Genomic DNA, 21689 nt, shown 5'->3' with positions numbered 1-21689 from the left:
GTACAGGGTTCAGCCCCTCCTGATGTTTTGTTATAGGAAAGTATATATTCTAAAAGTAAACAAGAATAAAATGAGTGTCTGTAACGATGTACAAGCCACATTGGTCCATGAGTAAAAAAATCTAAAATCCAGAGTAAAAAAAATCCAGCAGACATAGGCAATACTTTTACTAGGATTACAAAAATGCCACAGACAATTAGGCTAGCTATTACAACCATCTTTTATGTTTTCAGAAATGTGGGGTGGGGTGGGGTGTGGTGGGGTCAGCCATTACTTCTTTGTCTCAGAGTAAGAACATAAGAAGAGCCATGCTAGATCAGACCGAGGGTCCATCTAGTCCAGCATTTTGTTCACACAGTGGCCAACCAGCTGTCGACCACGGACCCACAAGTAGGACACAATGCAACAGCACTTTCCCACCCATGTTCCCCAGCAACTGGTGCACACAGGCTTACTGCCTCGAATAGTGGAGACAGCACACAACCATAGTAGCCGTTGATAGCCTTCGCCTACAGGAATTTATCCAACTCCCTTTTAAAGCCATCCAAATTGGTGGACATCACTACATCTTGTGGTAGTGAATTTTATAATTTGACTAGGTGTTACCTGATACCTGCAACACCTACCAGTGACTCATTCAGCCAGCAGTCATCCTTTTGAAACTGAGCCTATACTGCAGACCTCATGGTCACAAAATCTGACCTAATATTTGAACTTTTCTGTTTCTTCCCTCATTCCTTGCCCCTTATACTACCTAGCCTGATGAAGAATTCTGGAGAACTCAAAAGCCTGCACAATCTTTGTGGCATTTTCATTAGTCCTAATAAAGACATTGCCTAACTGTGGTTTTTTTTAAAACCCAGATAGAACCCATTCTTCATCCATAAGCATTCACTGGCCTGGTTTGCACATAACGAGAAGCCACCACGAGTGAATTTCCCCACGGGGCTTTTCATCATTGCGGCAGCCATCATTTTGAATATTTGAGCCATGGCAGGGCACCATAAATGAAGATAGGTTGTTCAGCTGATTGACAAACCACCCCGAGTGCTAAAATAGTCCATAGGTCCACGGGGTGGTTTGTTAACCACCCCAACAGCTCACTCTCACCAGCTTCATAAATAAGAATAAGCTGTAGTGCACCCCTGCCACAGCTCAAATATTCAAAATGGCCACCGCCACATCAAGAAGCCCCTTGAGGAAATTCACTAAACAGTGGTTTCTTGTTACATGAAAATCAGGCCATTGAAAACTTTAACCATCATTTAACCACTGTAATTGTAAATATGACAGTTAAAGGGTAGTAAGGGACAGCTAATTTGTATTAAATAATCTTGATTATGCCCCCTAACTGTGAAAACAAAAGGATGATTAAACATGGGTAGGCAGCCTGTTGATCCATTAGGAAAAACCCAAAATCTACACAGTACAGCAATACCTTTATTAGGACCTACTAAAATGTCACAAAATAGTGAGCAAACTTTCCAAGGGTGGGGGGAGCTTGGAGCGGTGTAGTTGTTTTCTAAGTCTGCAGTTTATAAAAATCTTGAGCTAGAATAGAGGAGGAAGTTTGTAGATATAATTGGATTGGCCTCTCAAGGTGCAAGATAAATTCTGTAAAATGCATTCTCAGCTGGGACCAAAAAAAAGGGATCAACTACTTTTGATAATAAAAAATGTATTAGTTAATCAGGCATATCTCAAGCTCTAATTGGAACACACAGATCCTTTGGGAGTCAGAGAACAAAAATAAAGTGTTGTATCCAATTCTGACTCTTCTCCACAGAGCAGAACTCACTGGTGGAATGGTTCCCCTCCTCCCTGCAACCCCTTGCACCATCACCCCATTGGGGGAGATGGTGCAGGGATTGGGGGAGTCTCCAGACATTTGGGAGGCATATGGGGTGGGGGCTGCAGGGTATAGGAAAGCAAGGGGAAATCCATTCATGTGACACTAGATTTCAGTCAAAGAGCAATAGTCAAAGGTGGTGGCTACATTCAGATGTCACAATAGCCCATGATGGGTTAATAAACTACTTACGGTAGCATATTTTTGAAATAGTCCTGTGAGTAGCTTATTAAGCTACAGTGTGTAATTTGACTCAGTCCTCCTGCCTGAACAGTAGGGCTGGTTCACCTCTAAAGTGCTGGAAGTTTGCAGTCAGGAGGCACCTGATCCAACCTAAAAAACCCACACAACTACTCTAAAAATAGGCTGCGGGGGGACATGTAGGGGTGCAGGTGGGGATCCATTCCCCCTTGTGATGTCTGTCTCCACACTGCTCATGAAAAGCAAGGTGAGAAGAGAGTTCCCTACGGGGAGTTGGGAAAACACCCTGTTTCTTCTCTGGAAGTGAGGATACCATGGGTAGGGAGGGATTGGAGGGGTTGTTAAATAATGCCCAATATTAGAGAAAGCTTGATTATATGATGCTCAATGTATGACAGTACTCATTTCGGATTTTCTTACATTTTAGTAGATTTTCTGATATGCTGCATATTTATCATTCAAAAGACTTTTAAGCCACATTTTAGGGAAACCCTCCCAAGACAGTGTACGAAATTTAAATTCACAAAACATAACAAAACAATTCTGCTTGTCTGAAATTATTTTTACTCCCCCCCCCCACTTTTTTCTTCTTCTCCCACATTTTCCTGGAGAGAGGAAATCAGTGTAAGATTCCTCTGTTTCCAGACATTGGGGGAAAGCAATGGGATTATATAACACAATTCCTCCTCGCCCCACTGCTCAGAGCAGCAGTCAAAACCTCCGACATTGGCCACAGAATCACTGAATACCAGCTGAAACAGTTAGAGAGAATGCAACAGTCTTCCCCAACTTGATGCCATCCAACTCCCAGCAATCCTGATTATTGCCCATGCTGGCTAGGGCTGGTGGGAGTTGAAGTCCAAAATATTTGAAGATCACCAGGTAGGGGAAGACTGGAAAACAGTATTATTCATGGTGCTGACAGACAACAGCGATCTAATCTCCCATCTACAGTTTCTTACACGGGCCATAGGATGGCAGTATTTCCCTGAACACATCGTTTGTTTTTATCCAAACATCAACAGTTGTTATTATCTGAAGAAACCAGCTGAGGGGGCTGGAGGTTGGGCAGGATTGTGAATTGTCTGTTCTGAGCAGTGTCCGAGTCAGGGCTTGACAGAGGGCATGCCCTCTACATTATATGTGAGTAACTCTGCTCTTCTGATCATCTCCGATATGGCAGAAATGACTCCTATATTACGACCTCCTACATGATAGGCAAGCCAGTGTGGTGTAGTGGTTTGAGTGTTGTCCTAGGACTGGGGACACCCGGGTACTATCCCCACTTTGCCATGAAGCTCACTGGGTGACTTTAGACCAGTCATTGACTCTCAGCCCAACCTACCTTACAGGGTTGATGAGAGGATAAAACAAAGAGAATGATCATATACGCTGCCTTGGGCGCCTTGGGAGGAAAGATAGGGTATAAATGTAACAATTAAAAATAAAACAAAATTGCTGATTGCTCAAAGTTGTTTTTAGATGTATGTTGTCTTTGTGTATATTGTCTGTTGTATGTTTTTATGTTTTTAAAATTTGTATATCGTTTTTAATGTTTTAATCTTTTGTAAACCTCCCAGAGAGCTTCAGCAAGAGAGCAGTATATAATAATAATAATAATAATAATAATAATAATAATAATAATAATAGAATTTATAAAAGGGCTTCTGATCCACAGTGAACATGGTGGGTTCAGGACACTTGCAGGTAAAACTGGGTGGGTGGGAGTCACAAAAACTACTGGGATGGCAGAGGCTAAACCAGCCTCCCCCTACATTATGCCCTCCAGATGTGTTTTGGACTGCAGCTCCCATCATCCCTAGCCAGCATTGCCATTGGCCCTCTCTCATTTGTCATCTAGTGGCAGCCATTCCATCAGGCCTGTTTCCATCCCAGCTGGTCATTCTAGGAACTGTAAATATAAGAAATGGTGCCTGAACTTACTTTTTTCCTCCTCCCTTCTGATCCCCTTTCCTTGTATATCTTGTATGCCTGAGGGAAGGGAATGTCTTACTGCTGATATTTGTTAGCTAATCTGGAAACCTTTTTGGCTAAAGAGTAGGTAAAATGCTAAATAAATAAATGTAATAAACCCTCAGAAGCAAAGTTGTTCTTATCTAATCTGACAAATTTAGAGAAAGAGCAATGTTTGTGCCTATGATATCTCCTTGACCTAATTTGCTGGATTGATTTCAGTTTATCTAGCCCAGGCTTGATTGGAGATTTGAGTCCAACCTTGTCCCCACTTAACCCTTGCCCATCCTGGTTCGTGAAACCAGTTGGCCTGTCCAGTTAGGTGACAGGCGCTGTCAATGCCTTTTCATTAGAAGGCATGGTGCCATCCAGCCTAAAGGAAGTAGTACTGAGACCTCTGCTAAAGAAATCTTCATTGGCCCTGCTCTTTTCGATAATTATTGGCTAGTCTCCAATCCCCCATTTCTTAGCAAGGTGTTTGAGCTGGTCATGGTGACTCAACTCCAGGCTTTTTTGGATGAGAGTTAATGGTTGGATCCTTTTTAATCTGGATTTAGGTTTGGCTTTGGCAGTGAGACCACCAGTGTTGTGGATCCAGAGCTCACAGGGATGCAGCACCAGCACTCTTTAATAAGCAGGGATACTGTTTTTATCTGTCTGATTTTAAAAAATGTGTTTGAACTTACCAACTTTGCAGTTATTGGATTTATCGTTTAAAACTTTTAGTAATGCTGTAAACTGCTTTGAATTTATTTGTAAAGAAAACCAACATTGAAATTTATAAACAAATAAATGTTTGCCTAGCAGGGCTGTGGATATAGGTACATGCAAGACTGGGCCTCAACACATGTACACACACACACATGTACATACATGTGTGTGTTGTTAAGGCACAAGAGGATGGTCAGTTTTACTGCTGCAGAGAGAAAACTAAGCAGGCTGTAGATTAAAGTGATAATCCCATGTTCTCGTTTGGCATCTCCTTGTCTCTTGATGTCCATGTTGAGAATTTAGTATCAAGTTCTGCACAGAAACTGAAATTTGCACACCCAGTAATCGAAGCTCAGTTTTGGCTGGAAGCTACAGGTTTTCAGCTGGAAGTCCTGACCTTCAAACTCAGATGTGTGTATATGGGATACATTTAATCTGTATGCTGCACAATCTAAGAGGTGCAACCTAAGATCCCTTGAAATATTACAGAGTATGCCAGGGTGCAATGTTTGCATCATGCACAGCCATAGATGATCTAAGACTTGTGCCCTGGCAACTATGAAATATTGCAAGAAATTCTGACATATATCCCTTGGATCTCACACTGCTTCATTGGCACCTCTAAAACATTGCTTCTCCATGTGACTTCTTCGGTTACTTGTGATATTGGACCAGCTTTGGTGATGAAGGAATGGAGTGCTCCATATGCTCAAGAAACCTGAACCAGTGCAACCAAAAACTTGACTGGTGGAGACCAAGGGCCAATGTTTATAGAAACCTATGTATGAATTGTGCTTGAAAAGCAGTTAGATGAGCAGTTAGAACATTGCTGCTCTAGTATGAGCTCAAACAACAAATGAGCATGCCACCATAAAGAACTTGAAAGTGATCTGAACAGCAGTTTGAGCTTGTGGTGGAATGCTCAGATGACGGATACGCCAAAGCATGTTTGGATCCAGGCTGTCAGTCTGGGCTGGTTAGGAAAAAAGCTTCCCAGATACCAAAAGGAGTGTAAATCAGGCCTGAGTCATGTGCAGGCTGACATTAGTCAAGGCACAGTTAGTCTAAAAGTACAGATAAACAAACTAACCAGCTTTCAAAAACACACAGAAGACAATGATTAACCACAAGATGTTTAATTATTCTTTAACAATAATAAGGGACAGTAAGTTTCGCTGATTCACATTTACAAACATGTTGGCAAAAAGAAAACAATATCCAGTGTAATTTTTAGCCTATTTTACAGCCCTTTAGGAGGAAAAGCATTAATATTAAACAGTCTGTCTATGCTTGTGTTATACCTAAGTGCCAAGGGGAATTTGTAATCATTACCCACCATATAGTTGGCTGCAGTGTATAAATTTGGAAAAGTGTGCACATGCACCTTAGAGGACATCCTAAAACAAATTAAAAAATATTTTATTCTTTTGAGGGGCAGGGTACGATACCCCAAATATTGCTTCTGATATAAAAAAATAATTATTTGTGCAACATGTAGGTATCCTATTGCTTAACCACAGAGCATATCTACTTAAGTTCATAGTCTGCTGCAAGGATATGAGCTCTGTGTGAAAACGAGAAAATTTACTATATTTCTAGAAGCAGGCTCAAGATACTCTTGTTCCTGCAAGTCTGAGAAATGTTAGTAGTAGGAATTTTTTGACTCAGCATTTCAACAGTCAATCCTATGCATGTTTACTCAGAAGTCAGTCCCGCAAAGTTCAATGGGGCTTACTCCTAAATAAGTGTTCACAGGATTTCCGTCCTAACCATCTAGCATAAAGAGTAATGACCCATTTCAGATTTTATTTAAAGAGCACTGGCCAAATTCTGGCAGAGGAGCCCATTTGAATAGCACCCAGCTCCTCAGAAACCTCAAGGCTGATCTATCTCATTCAAATGTAGCTCTCAGTAAGCGAGAGAACAGCACATTTTATACATGTCGTAGTGAAAGCCTGAATTCTGGGCTCAGTTCAGGGTCAAACTCTGATATGGGCAGATGTGTGGGCGTCAGACATTCTCTCCTTTGGCAAAAGCCACATGACATGATAGTGCTTCCACAGCTACCCATAAATAGCTAATGAAGTGGAGTGGGAAATACTAATGAAAGGAATGTCACCCTCCCCTCCAAAATCCCACGTTACTGGGGAGATGCAAAAATAGGCAAATAGTGTTGTTTTGGTGTCAAAATATGGCCTTGTTTGGGCACTAGAAATTAGTATTCCCAGATGATCAAACCCAGATATCTTGATTGTTCAGCTGAAAAGTAGCTAAATCTCAAAACAGCTGGGAAAAGGCACACTATGAGGTAAAAAGTGAACATGAGCTTTGGCATTACCACATAAACCAGGAGTGGAGAACTTGTGGCCCTCTAGATGTGGCTAAACTACAACTCCCGTCAATCTCAGCTAGTGTGTCCAATGGTTAGGGATGATGGGAGTTGTAGTCTAGTAACATCAAGAGGGCCACAGGTCCCCCACCCCTGACATAGACCAAGTTAAAGGTTCTCACTGTACAGCAGAACTGGCTCAAACGGGGAAGTAGTAGCAAATTTTGATTTCATATAATGAGATGAGTCATAGTGTCTGGAGGTCAAAGGGAAATATGTGTTCCTCTACCAATTAAGATCACATTGTCCAGTAACTTGGAAGAACTAATCCATCTCTAAGGGCCATTGCTTTAAATGTCTGTCTAAACAGGCATCACTTTAAATGTGTGTTTAACAGCTAGGTCTTTCTTTTTTTGAAATTATTTTTATTCTAGAGTAGGTTTAGGGCTCCCAGTCTGGATCAGGGAGCCCTGCTCATGGGCGTAGGGGCTGCTTTTAAAATATGGATCAGGAGGCCCATGTTTAATCTCAGGTAAGAACAAAATGAAGACATAGCTATTAGACGCAAGTTTAAAGTAATGTCTGTTTTGGCCCAAAGATTCATCACATCTTACTGGCACAGGAAATGCCAAAAGCACTGAGTGTAAGACTGAACAAGCTTGACTCTGTCTTCCAACAGATTCTTTCCCTGTACATTACCATCAAACAGCCTCTTTCCAAGGAACTTAAGCCTGTTATTCTGTTCAGAGGCTTGGTGAAGGAGCTACGCCCACTTTCAAAATGACACAGAGGAAAGAACACAGAAGGCTCCTGTTTCGAGGATATGCCAACATTGTGAGAACAGAGGAGAGAAACAGTAGTGAGGCAGCAATCCTCCCCCTTCAATCAGCATGGGCTCCTCTGATGAAGGGGCAGAGAGGACTGCAACCATGGTGGGAAAAGCCCAGCATTTTTACTAAGGGTGGAATGGAGCCCAGAGTTTTACACAGTGTTGTCCAATTTGACAGTTTCAGCTAAGCATCCCTTCTCCCTTCTATCCAGAGGTTATGAACTGTGTTTCTCAGGCCAGAAGTACTGACTGAGGTTGAAACTAAACATGATGTGGGAAATCCATGGTCAGATCTCTGTGTTTTTTTCCTTGGTTAAAAAGCAGTAGTGGTGTGTGATGGGGGTTAGATTTAGATCATGGCACTGGAAAAGGGGTTAATATTTTCTTTCCCCCACTATTTTTCTCCCCAACTTAAATTGCACCTCTGAAGTTGCTATTAGTTAGAAAAGGGTGGTTGAAAAACAAGTACAATATGGGTACTTTTCTCCCCTCACCCCCACTCCAAAGCTAATACCACCTTCAGGATGGCAATTTAGGTTTAGAAAGTGGCAAGGAAAGGAAAGATTAATCTACTCCAGTGCTATGGCCTCGAACCAAATTCCTGCAGCTTCTTTTAACCCAAAGATAAAGAAGACAGGAGATCTGATCATGGATCTCTCATGTCATTATCTAGTTTGGCCTTGAGTAAGTCTGAGTGGTTAACTATGATCTTGAGGTCAGTAGAAGCAGAGGGTTCCCAGCAGGTTCCCAGCAGCTTGATACCTGATTTGAGTCTATGCTGGAGCAAGGAGGAGAAAGGCAGCAGGAGTAGTATTGACTGCAGTTTACCATATAGGGGAAGTTCCCATTCTGGGGAAACACTAACTATAAGCTATTTACATTACTGTGACTTAGCTTTAACTCAAGAGGGACTCAAAACTTTCTGTAGTTAAAGTCATCTAACCCAAATAATGAAGTAGCACACTGGAGCCAAACATAGCCTGAGATTTAAAACAGACTCTTTCCAAGGTACAGTATGGCAAGAGAGGGGAAGGACAGGCAGTTTCGCTTCCAAAATGCTCTGCTCTCTCCCAAATTCCAGCCCATGACTGTTTTTATTCTAGGACAATGTTGCAGTTAAGTAGCTTGACCTAGGCTTCCAGCAATGCCTGCCACTTCTTCCTTTTAGTCTGAATTGAATTGTAAAAGTACCCCAGGCACGAGGAGAGTCATCCCAAGTCACAAGCCACAGCCCATCCAGTGCTGCAAAACTGAATCTTTGGTAAGAGAAGCATCCTTTAAGGTAGAAAAGGAACTGGGAAGCTGTTGGAGAAGGATGCAGCCAGCAATGTGAATGGCAGAGCTGGCTGGGGCAAGTTTGCTCTAAGGTAGGATATGTGCTATAGCAGCCTGAAACTGAAACAGCAACTTTTTTTCTTTTGGGAATGAAGCATGACTAAGAAGTGCCCGATCTTCAGGTGGAGGAAGCAAAATCCCTGCAAAATCTGAGAGCAGTTTGTTCCCAATCAATGATTCCACTTTTAATGCGCAGTAGATTCCCAGGGTAGCGCTAAACAGCCCAACACTCACTTTGCTTATGCAGGAACTGCTGCCTTTTGGAAGCAGGTTCTTACAAGTTCCTTCAAGCAATATGTGGGATTTGGCTTCCTGCTAACTCAGAATCCTTTCTGCTGTGATCACTGACTTCAATTATTAGAGGGCTTCCTCAAAGTCATCAACACTGTTGCTGAGGTTAGGAAACAGCTGGTAAGGCAACAGGAAAAGTCCTAGGAGCCTGGAGACAGCAGAGGGAAAGAGCCAAGGCTCAAAAAAGGTAATATTGGCAAGAATTTCTTGCTCCCTTGACACCATCTTGCCTGAAGCCAACCCTTCACACCACTCCTTTGATAAAGCTGGTGTCCAAGTGCACGATTAGCATGCGGAGAAAGGACATCTCTTTGCGGGTATTTTCAAAGATTACTCTGGGGTCATCAGACTGGCATCGCAGACAGTTTGGGGCCATCACCATGGCCAAGTTGTTTACGTCCATCTTGGTTTTGCCCACATTGGTTGGCTGGGCAAATATCTGTGAAATAAAGGAGATACAGCTCAAATAAAGGCAAAAAATAGAAGAATTCTGGTCCCAAGAGTGGGCAATTTGTAGCCCTCCATATAATTTGGCCTACAACTCTGACCATCCCTCACTGCTGGCTATGCTGGCTAAGGCTAATGCGAGTTGCAGTCCCAAACATCTGGATGGCCACAAGTAGCCCTCCCCTGCTTTAGTCCTTCAAAGAACCACCTACTCCCACTGAAGCTGGCAAGCTGTAAATTGCAAGAAAAAACTTCAGTAGAAAAGAATATTATTTATTTATTTATTTATTTATTGCATTTTTGTAAAACCCAATAGCCAAAGCTCTCTGGGCGGTTTACAAAGAATGGTATTATTAAGGCCAGTTCTCCAACCTGCAATGAAGATAGCCTCTGATATATGCTCGAAAAGAAATGAAGATTGAGACTTCAAAATATTTGCAACATGAAGTGGATTGAGACATCCCAGAGTGAAGCGATTGTATGGGTTCTCTCTGCTACTTTAGAATGATTCCCACCCTAAGAAATTCTGGATCTGCATACCTGTAAGAAGTGAATGAGGTAACACAAAACCAATCTATTAAGGTCTGGCAGGAGTTCCACTACCGCTACAGCAGCATCAGGGTTCTCATAGTTGCTGATACACTCTTTGTAGAATTGCTGTGGGATGACAGGCTCCTCCAGCTCTCGGTACCATAGCTTCAGCAAAGAAGCTTCAAGGATAGGAAGAAAAACAGAGGCACTTTCAACAATAAAGGCATACCAGAGTCTGCATGCTGTTTGACAGGGCAGTCTCACAGGGCGTCATGTGGTAGTTACTGTTCCAAAGTGATCTTTAACAGAATACAACACTCCTTCCTGCTTCTGACAATAAAGCCATAGCTAAGTGGGGCTTTATCCCGAGGCGATCCCTGGGATCGTTCCTGTGCATCCACATGACGCGCAAGGGATCCCAGGATCAGGGAGAGATGATCCCTCCCTTGCCCCGGGATCTCGCCCTACACTTTAGGCCCACTTTTTCCACGGTCTAGGGCTGATCCTGAGACCACAGAAAGTGTGGGCTGGCGTTGTGGTTTGTCCTGGCTCCTCGCGGACCCGCACCCATCGGGGGTGGGGGGTGGGGAGTGGGGAAAAGTTTTTTTAAAAAAACAACGCTTACCTTTTGCGCACGAACGTTTGTGCGCTCTGCCCCTTTAAGAAAAAACCCAAATGGTGGCCGCGATGACCTCTCCCTCCAAGGTCATCAGGCGCTGCGTGTAAACAGAGGGGGAGATTTCTCGATAAAAATATAGCGAGATCTTCACCCCTCTGTCACACCAGAATGGTAGGTCTAGCTGAGGCCTAAATTAGCAAATGGGCACTGTTCTTTCTCAGTGGAAAGAGAGTATTATCTAATTTCTTGAGATCTACTGTAACAGATCTTTGAAAATCACAGGACACAACCTGAAGGGGCATTGCTTAGAACAGATATTGTTCTTGGATTCAGAAGCGCTGTAGGAGTTGAAATATGAGTGATGAAACATACAAACATAGAAATACTAATCTAGCAGAGACCTCTGTCTAAACTTTCAATCTGAATGAATCAAAACACCTCTCTGAACACAATTATGCAGTTTCTTCATACCTGGGATATTGGGATCACTAAGGTTGTTAGGAATCTTCCACTGATCCACCTGTAGTTTTAGTGCATTGACTTCATCAATGTCACCAGGAATTCTGGAAGCAGACACAGAGAGCCAGAAATAACATTCAGTTACAAAGGGAGCCAATCACATAGATCCAGAAACAATAGTATGGGTGAGACTAGACATTAGTTGGAGCATCTCTGAGAGGCAGACACCGACTTGTCAAATAAGTGGGACCTCCAACAAAACGTTGCAGTGTAGAGTTAAGGGTTCCAGACAGACAGACATGACCTCTTACAAGATAGTCCATTCCCACCCACCCCACCTCCACAGTCAGATAATATTCCATGACTATTACTAAAGATGCTCAATCCTCAATAGGCGTTTCTGGATTCTTCCTTTATTTTCCCCTCTAAAGTCTTTGTTGTATTCTGCAAACTTCGGGGTTCCCCAAGCCTTCTGATATCTCCTGTCTTGTACAGGGGTGATGCCGTTTAGGCCACATAAGGATCTATACTCTGAGAATGAGTTTGCTATTAGTATATAGGACTAATTTTTAAATGGCCTTTGCCAAAACGTTTGGCCTGGCTAGCACAATAGAAATGCTCAGGGTGTATTATTTTTCTGGGAATGGATTTCTCAGTAATGGCTCAAGTATGAGAATATTCACTACACAAAGGAACCCACTTTCTACAACTATGATGCAGACTTTAAAACTACCATAAATCAAACTCTGAAAGCAAATATTTTGAACTTAAGTGGGCTAAAAATGCTTTTCTCCACAGATTCATGACAGAATTTGCTATACAACATTGCAATTTGTGGCCAATGGGCCCTGTCCAATTTTTTGTAGTGGCTAAATTCTATAAATGTTAGTATTTTTAGTACTTGTTTCCAGATATGGTTCGTGGCCATGAATCTTCAGGTCAGAGTACAAGTTTAAAATAAAAAAAACAATGAATTCCCAATTCATTTCCAATGTTCCTTGCCTTTGGACAGCTCCAGGCTAGATAATATCTATTTTCAGCATGAGAGGAGAATGAGCAGGGGAAGCTGTAGGAAAAACATCGATAGTGGCATCCACACTATGCAGTTTCCTTTCCCCATCCCAGTTACCTCTGAGAAAGCCAGGAATGGCTAAGGCCTTCACTGACATGGTGATATACTGGAAAAGAGGAATTTATAAAATATGCACACAACACTGTTGATGTGTTTATTGCATCTTTATTGCTATAACATAGCAAAGAAAATCAATAATGAGATGGGAAAGTGGAGATAGCTCATTGCCTCAATACTTATCCCTAGACTAATTTGTTAACCAACCACTACTTTATACAGTACCATTTTTGTACTGAAAGGTCCTTTATTATGGTCTTTGAAACTGTTTTGAATCTTACAGAGAAAGTCTGTGACAGTTTCATTGCTAACACACACTTCAGTTCTCAAGGAACTGCCTTGAGCTGTCCAGTCTAATGGTTCAACAGAAGTGCTATACTGCCAAAATCATTTGAGGAGGTAACTATTTTCATGAGGTAATTTTTGCATTTCTGTAAATTTCTGTATGTACTAAAGGGGAAAAGTCCTAATTGTGTAGCTGTGTGCCAAAGACCTCAATGCTTCAGCTTACTTTAAAATTCCACATCACGATGGGAGTGTTGGCCTTAAGCCAGAGTAACACAGCTGGGGATGGAAACTTAACTGAAGGACACAATGGCTCATTATCTTTTCAGGACTAAAATGAGGGCAATCACTATTTTGTTCTCTGTCATTCAGGAGCAATGGCCAACACTTGGGCAGCACCAGGGTTGTAATGCTAGAAATAATGGGCACACTCCTAAGGCTGTTTCTCAAGTATCAAACTGCCCTGGAGCAAGTTCATAAGCACTAGCATAGGGTAACTGGTTTGGAAGCAAACGATGAGATGCACAAATTTCCACAGGCATTATTAATCTTTTGCTGTGGTGTAGATGCTGCTTCCTGTACTGAAACTGTTTATACAAATGCAGCTTGAGAGGATGTAGTTGCACATGGGGTTGGAGGGGGAAACTCATGTGGGTCAAAATATGGGTCAGCTGTATAGTGTGGATGGCATCAATAATGAATCATTTAAGTAACTCCAGGAGATCAAGCTCACCTGAATATTCCTTCTGTTTGTTCTCCTCCCAGTTCGAGAACTTGCCGAGACAGCTGTGTCTGTACCCAAGGCAGCTTTTTATCTGGATACATGTCCTGCTGTCGCAACATGATTTCCTCCAGAGAACTGCCAAACAGTGAAGGTGTCACAATTGCGTTCTTGGCATGTATTATCTCTTCAACTGTAGGCTTCCGGAGACCCTATAAGCAAAACAAAAAACAGTCAACTTGCAATGATGGGACATTAGGATGAATGGGCATTGCATAGGAGCCATCAATCACCTGGAATACTCCCAGGTAGCCTCTGAGAAGGGAACACATATTGTATATACTGGGCCAGTTTGTACATCATGATAAGCCACCATGGATTAATTAACCCTCGTGGTGTCGTGGTGTGTGCCAGCCACCATTTTGAATATGCAAGCCCTGGCTGATGGTGATGTGGCTTGTCGTGTCATGCAAACCCAGGCAGCAGAGGCTGTGGAAGAGTTAAACAAGCCTCATACAACCTTAAAACAGACCATGGCTTATCCCACTTTTTCAGAGGAAAAATGATGGGAGATTAGAAAGAGAGAAATATCCGAGGTTCTTGTGAAGAATGGATGCTGCTACAAAGGAGGTGGTATCTTCTACAGAAGTGAATCCAAGAATGTTGAATTATTATTATTATTATTATTATTATTATTATTATTATTATTTATATAGCACCATCTTTGCACATCAAAAAAGACATATTACAGAAACAAGGTGATTTCATGTTAACATCTCTTCTTCTTAAGCAAAGCTGAGTATCTCTAGTATTTTGTTTTCAATTTTTTTGCAGACTTGTGTGTCTGCACTTCTCCAATCTGATTCTAATGGCTATCAAAACAATGGTAATAGCAATAAAGTGCCCAAAAACAAAAAGGATGAGAGGAAGGACTTGCTGAAACTACTAGATTGAGATATTGTGAGGGACTCACCTTTTTGCCTCCAGTGATTGCAACCTTTTGCAGCTTCCGGTAACAGTATTTCGCATAAGTGCTGATAGGCAGACCTAGCAGACAGAAATGAATAAATTGGATAGTCTTAGAGCAGCATTGGAGAATTTAAGGGAGGGGAAAAATGGCACCAGAGCGCAACTTTCTGTAAATTCTCTCTGACCCAGTTATTGCATCTATTGCAGGGTGGGTAGACCAACCAGGCTTGTGGGATCTATTTTGTTTTTACTAGAATGCTGAGGTCTATCAACCAGAGTGGCTAGGCCACTAGATGAGTGGCAGATATAGTTATGTACTACCCCATGAACCATACACTGGGTTATGTACAAATCTATAGTTACCATAGATCAGGGAGTCTAATATCTCACTCTAAAATTGGCTAGCAGAGCTGAAGAAGGAACTAGTCAAAAGCAGCCTATTAGAACTCCTATTTTACAGGTGAGGAACACTGAGCCTGAGAGATAGGCAATTGGTACAAGGCCAGCCAAGGCAGAGGATTGTTGTTGTTGTTGTAATAGTACTTGAACGTGTCGTTTTATCCCTTGCTTTTCTTAAAGTCAGAAATCCTTGGAGATCTACCACCCAAAGATGTACCAATCGATCTAGATATACATTTGGCCTGTTAAGGAAAAAACAACCCTGCCTTCTTATTGCAATTTGCGCTGTTGGGATAAATGCAGTTGCACTGGTGACAAGGGGCACACTCTTTCTCCCAATGTCTATGCCATTTTGTGAAATTGTTTTACTTTTTTTAAAAGATTGTTATTATTTTAATGCCTGAAAACTCCTGTAAAAACCTTGATTAATGCTCTCCCTTCTTTAGCATGGTTCTGAAGCCGTAGGCAGTTCCATATGTGAAAGTAGTTCCTAATGTTTTGTGCTTCCAGAAACAGGGCCATCCTTACATTAGCCATGCTGAGGTGGCCTGGGTACTATCAGGATGGTAAAACAAAAAGCGATTGTGTAGTGCTCCTAAAGATTTTTCCCAAAATGGGAACAGGCAATGAAACGGCAAATAAGGTTTAATGTACAATTTACAACGTAATGTACATTGGGGCAAAGAATTCTAACTTCATGTATACACTGATCAGGTCTGAGTTGACAGTGACTGACCAGGAAAGGGAACTTGAGATTAAGGTGAAATAAAAAAAAAACCCACCTGGTGTGTGTAAATGGTGAAAAGGTTAATTCTATATGAAGGACTGCCAATAGCATAATGCTGTTACACAACTGCTATTTTTTTTATTGCAGTCAATAGACCATTCCAGCAGCTGTTACACAAAACTAAGTTGCAACCACCCTTGGAATACTGTGTACAGTTCTGGTTGCTACATCTCAAAAAGGATATCAAAGGCCTGGAAAAAAGGACAACCAAAATGATCAGGGGGTTTTGAGGAAAGGTTACAGGATTAGTTTTTTGGGGGGGGAAAGTAAGTAAGTGGGGCACGTAATAGAGTCGTATAAAATTATGCATGGTGTGAAGAAAGTGGATAGTGAGAATTTTTTCTCCTTCTCTGATAATACTAGAAACAATGAAGATGAATGGTGGGAGGTTCAGGACAGACAAACAATATATTTTCACACAGAGCATAGTTAAACTGTGGAATTCACTATCAAAAGATGTAGTGAGGACCATCAACTCAGGTGGCTTTGGAGAAATGAATGGAGGCTAAGGCTATCAATGCCTACTAATAATGGCTATATGCTACCTCTAAGATCAGAGGCACGATGCCTCTGAATATCAGTTGTTAGGGAACAGAAGTGGGAAGATGCTATTGCCCTCAGGACATGCTTTTGGGCTTCCCAAAGGCATCTAGTTGGCCACTGAGGGAAACAGGATACTATACTAGATAGGCATTTGGCCTGATCCAGCCGGGCTTGTCTTATGTTCTTATGCCAATTATTTAGTCTATTATATTTTTATCACCTTTAAGAAAGCCACTGGGATGTTCTGCATCATGTACCAACATTTTCTGGGGCTGTCTCTGAATAGAGTTAAAAATCTTTCCATGTCAAAATAGACAAGCAGAAACATGGGAAAGGGAGAATGCAACATAAGGTAATATTATTACATTCTGTGCCCAGACAATGCATTCAAAACAAACTACCTGCCTAGATAGAAAAACATTCCCTTGTACTGAGGAACCCTGAGTCTGGCTGGAACACGGTCACAGATTTCTATAGATTCTGTGAATGATTACAAGTTGTCTGAGCAGATCTCTGCTCCTTTAAAAGAAAATGAAAGGCCCAGTGGAAAAAAGAGCTCTTTTAGTGCTAGGTAAGATGGCAATGCAGCACTGTCTGTCTACACTTAATCCCTCTTAAGAGTTTTTTGTTTTAAAAAAACCCGGCTTATTGGTTATCAGAGTTAATTCATAGTTCCAAACTACAAGAAAAGGAAAAAAGAAGCCCATCCACCATAAACACAGAGGAGAAATATAGCAAAAATTAATGTTTCTACTGGACGTCCCTAAGGTTGGGACTGGGAGCCAATGATTAACTGATCCCATCTGGATGGAGGGTTTCAAATTGCTCTATAAATGTAAGGCTGTAATTCTATGCATGTTTCTTTATAAATATGTTCTATTGAAATAAATGGGAATTTAAATGTGGTTTAGGATTGGCTATATATAATTAAATAGCTCTCTATCAAATGTTGTATACACATTTACCAGTAGCAATTTTGCACTTCCCTCCATTCCTGATGTTTGCACAAGTCCTGGAATTGATTTTCCTACAATACAGCATGTTCAACTATATCTGAAATTAATGGAACACAAACGCAGACAAATGTAACTGTGTCTCCTCCTTATTAGCCCACCATTCTTTTTTACCTTCGTCCTCTGTGTTTTGCTTCCTCTTTTTCCTGGATTTTGAGTTCTTTTTGTTTTTCAGATCCAGAAGCTCCTTAATGCGCTGGGTAACTGAAAATCAAAAGCATCGTTGATTGAGTGATGGCAAAACCATTGTGTGCTCACTGCCCTCTTCTACTGTTACATGGTGAGCTATGGCAGACGAGGGACTTGTGTTTACTGAATTCACACATCACAAAATCAGCTCTGTGTATCCCACCCACCCCTGCTAGGATAATTTTGGTATGTTCTCATGACATGTCGGAGGACCTTGTTTGTCAGCAGTCATCAAGATCAGTAACATGAGCTTGAGGACTAAGCTGAACACCATGCAGATCAGTTGAACAATGAATGAAATGGAGAAGGGTGCGGAATTTCAAACATTCTTTCTCAAATTATTAATTTGACTAAAAATCAGTTGGAATGTTTACCACTCCCAAACCTCTGAGACCTGTTGGGATTATGGCTCCTGCGGGGATTTATAATAATCGATGATGGGGATATAAGAGGGGTCTGCTTTCTTAACTGACTAGTGAAGCCTCCTAGTTAATTATTTCTTTTCAGTAACCTGAAGAATACCAAACTACATGGGGGTGGGGTGGGGGGTGGGATTAGAGTTTCACTGTAAAATTTCTCTACACTTTCTCCAGCATTTGGTCAATACATTTATCTGAATTTCTCGGAATTTTTGAACAGAGTCAACTCTACCCCCCTCAAATGTATACAAATAAAGCAACATTAAAACAAATATTGGATTATATGAGCCTTGTCTTAGAATCCTTACAGAAATTTCTCACCAAGTTCTAAAGCAGGGGTGTGCAACCGCTTTTCTGTCGTGGGCTGCATTCCCACATGACTAATCTGCTGGCAGCCACATGCTGGTACTAAGCAGGGCTGAAGCCAGTGGTGGGCAGGCCTAAAGCCAAAATTAGGTGTTTTCTTTTTAGAATCATAGAATAGCAGAGTTGGAAGGGGCCTACAAGGCCATCGAGTCCAACCCCCTGCTCACTCTCTTATCTTTTTCTGCCAGCCCCTTTCCTTTCCTTCTTCATTTCCACAAAGCAGGCTGCCAGGAAAGGGACAGATTGCATTTGCCAGAGGTCTGAAGTGGTTGCTTGCAGAGGACTTTTGAAATTATCTGAGGACTACATGAAATTAGGCCGAGGGCTGCAGGTTGCCCACCCCTGTTCTAAAGCAATTTGTGATACATTCCTCTATTATATCCAATGGGAAGAGGATCAACCCTTAAAATATTGTAAGAATGCTTCTCCTTACTAGATCTCCAAGATCAGAACAGACAGAGGGCTGTTTTGTCCAAAGAAAACCCAGTAGTTTATATTTTGTGTAACATTGGTTTCCTTGTGTAACACCGACTCTATTTCAGCATACAAGAAAGAAATAGCTGCTTGGTTTTAATCCTGCTGGACAGTTTTGAGCACTTTTTGTTATCAGAATGTACTGTACTTTATTACCCTAACCTTGGCCTGTTAAATATTACTCTTCACTTGTAGTGCCCAATATTTCACAGGCATAATAAAATACATTACATTTTCTCTACACACTGGCTAGGTTCACACAACACAACAACCCACATTCATGGTTGAGTATGGGTTGTGTTGAACCATGGGCTGTTGTGTTGTATGAACCCAGCTGTGCTGCATAGGTTGTTTGTGGTTAACAATCCATTGTTTGTTAGAACGGCTGGGTTCACACAACACAATCAACCCTGGTTGAACAATCCATGGTTCAACAACAATCCACTGAGTGTGGATTGTCGTATTGTGTGAATCCAGCCATTGTCTTGCAGGTATGAGTAAATTATAAAAGGTATTTTGCCCTGAGCCAGGAAATGAAATTAGATCCTAGTCCTGCTGAACAGGATCTCTACTCTATTTGTATTATACTGCAATGCATTTCACTCTTCTTGGATAAGGCACTTACTGTTTTCATCATTGACTTGGCTAAGGTGACGATAGATGTAACCTTCCAGGTAAGACTGGAACTTGGGTGAAGGGGAGAAAAAGGCCAAGCTAATGGACATGAGTTCCCAGCCCCATGCTAGGCTTCGGTAGCACATATTGTCTGTTGTTTGTCTGATTAGTTGTATATATAGCTCATCCCGTAGACCTTGAATGCTCCAGCACTTGGTGATGGTGATCAAAGCGACATGATCTCGGTCCATCCGGGCTTGCCGGTCACCCATGTAGACTTGTACCAGTTTAAATATTTCACAAGCTTCTTTTTTGATGGTGTGGTTGCTGGTGATGAGCATTGGTTTTTTGATGGAGCCACCATTCCAGGAAAGCATGTTGGCAATGGAGAGCCTTCGGCGAAAGATACCCTGAGTGTGCATGTTTAGGTTTTTGGAAGCCCAGTCAGCCATGCTGCTTTGAGAGATGGGCTTCCGTATGGTGTGGAAGGGAAACTGATACCCCATGTTGGTGCCAGGCTGGTCATTATTCTCTTGCTGGGAATCGGACCTTATGGTTCCAGACTGCAATGGAAATCAGACAGAAATTGTGAAAAAATCATCTCAGCTGCTCTTTTTTCAGGAGCAGAACAACTAAAGACTAGTCACTCCCAAAGAGGGGGAAAACATTGACAGAAGACCCAATTTCTACATCAGCCATTTCTAACTTGGTGCCCTACAGGTGTTTTGGACTACAAATCCCAGGATTCCTAACTACTGGCCATTGTGGCTGGAGCTGATGGGAGTTTAAGTCCAAAACATCTGGAGGGCACCAGATTGGGCAACACTGGACTATACCAACAACTTGGGAAAACCAATCTCTAGCTTCTATTTACAAAAAATCTCACTCTGTGGAATTGAACCTAAATCCATCCTCCTTTCTAACAGGCCCTTTAGAAAACCAATTCTCCCTTCATCAGTGTCTTCCTTGGATATCTGACTGTACTGAGGTGTGAACTCTATACAATCCTTTTAATGGTCATCTTATTCCCTTTACTTTGCTTCTTATGAGGTGCAATAGCCTCTGTGCACTGCTACAAATGGTCTGCTGACAAGTTCTGGGTGCTGGCAGATGGACAACAGGATCAGGAATGGCTTTTGGAGTTGTCACAAGGAGAACAGCTGTTCCCTCTGGTGCTGTTGATGGGATTCTTATGCTGGATTCTAATTGTTGCTGTCTCAATGCATTGGGTTATAGGACTAGGCCATGAGGAGCTCTCTAGGAGTATAATTTTTTAGTACTGGCAGTTCATATTAGAAATTATTTTCAACATTTATGAACGTATTTCTTTCTCAAATATATATATATATATATATATATATATATAATTATATATATATATTTGCTCTTAACTGTCAATATTTTTCAGTACTGCCGTATAAAAGATAATTGTAGGGATTTTGTTTTTAAACTGAGTTTTTAAGACACACGGCTTGTTAGAAGCCACCACCTAAATATCTGAGGTATTTTTAAAGCATGACATTTGAATAGCAGCTCCAATGCCATCTGCTGAAATGGGCAGATGGGAAAGGAGGAATGGGTCCTCACAGCTTGCTTGCAGGGTATCAATCCTTGCCCAATCGTATAAAAAGGTAGAGTAAAAGGGGAGGGGAAGCAGGTTCAGTTTAGCCCTTGGAAGTAGCCAAGGGCCTGTAAGCAGAGTACCCTTAAGTCTTCTAGAAATCAGATGCCAGTAAGTGAACTGCAGCGAGGGGCCTCTCACAGGAATAGCTACGTATTGGGGGGGGGGGGGGAAACTACCAGGAGGGTTGGATCTTATAGATTCACTATTCACAGGCTCTAATACTTCAACTGCAAGTAAAAAACAAGTAATTCAAGAACTATGATAGGTTTTTCTAAGCTTATAAATAAAATATTCCCCAAAATATCCTCTGAAGATTTTATCATGACTGAATGTTGTCCTTAATTGTTAGATCCCAGCGAATGTAAAATGGCAATTATGATACAGGGACTCTCTTATATGTTCAGAAATATCCCAGCATTTAATATTCAATAGACATACACATAATTACTTTATCATGCTCCACCATGAGGCATAAATACATAATATACACATTTTCACTTTGTAGATCAGTTAAAAAGTGACCCCATCTCCAAATTACAGCTCTAAAGCTTCATATCAGACCTTCAAACACATAATTAGTG

At 41.6% G+C, this 21689-nt stretch overlaps 1 protein-coding gene across 2 annotated transcripts in view; it reads right to left on the bottom strand.

The window, feature by feature from the left end:
- Nucleotides 1-5865: 5865 nt before the first annotated feature.
- Nucleotides 5866-21689, bottom strand: part of LOC134411088 (rho GTPase-activating protein 39-like) — an 82495-nt gene continuing 66671 nt past the window's right edge. Inside the window, exons 4-10 of one of the 2 annotated variants that reach the window (XM_063144705.1) lie at nt 19495-20047; nt 17536-17625; nt 14684-14757; nt 13723-13922; nt 11588-11679; nt 10507-10676; nt 5866-9958 (exon numbers count right to left, since the gene is read on the bottom strand). In XM_063144705.1, the coding sequence (XP_063000775.1) occupies nt 9764-9958; nt 10507-10676; nt 11588-11679; nt 13723-13922; nt 14684-14757; nt 17536-17625; nt 19495-20047 (1374 nt within the window). In that variant the 3' untranslated portion in view covers nt 5866-9763. The remainder of the gene's footprint in view (nt 9959-10506; nt 10677-11587; nt 11680-13722; nt 13923-14683; nt 14758-17535; nt 17626-19494; nt 20048-21689) is intronic. The other variant, XM_063144713.1, reaches the window with a different exon arrangement.

Source organism: Elgaria multicarinata, chromosome 1 (genome assembly GCF_023053635.1).
Source record: "Elgaria multicarinata webbii isolate HBS135686 ecotype San Diego chromosome 1, rElgMul1.1.pri, whole genome shotgun sequence".
In the NCBI taxonomy this organism is placed as follows: domain Eukaryota; kingdom Metazoa; phylum Chordata; class Lepidosauria; order Squamata; family Anguidae; genus Elgaria; species Elgaria multicarinata.
This window is presented reverse-complemented; position numbering and strand designations above follow the sequence as displayed.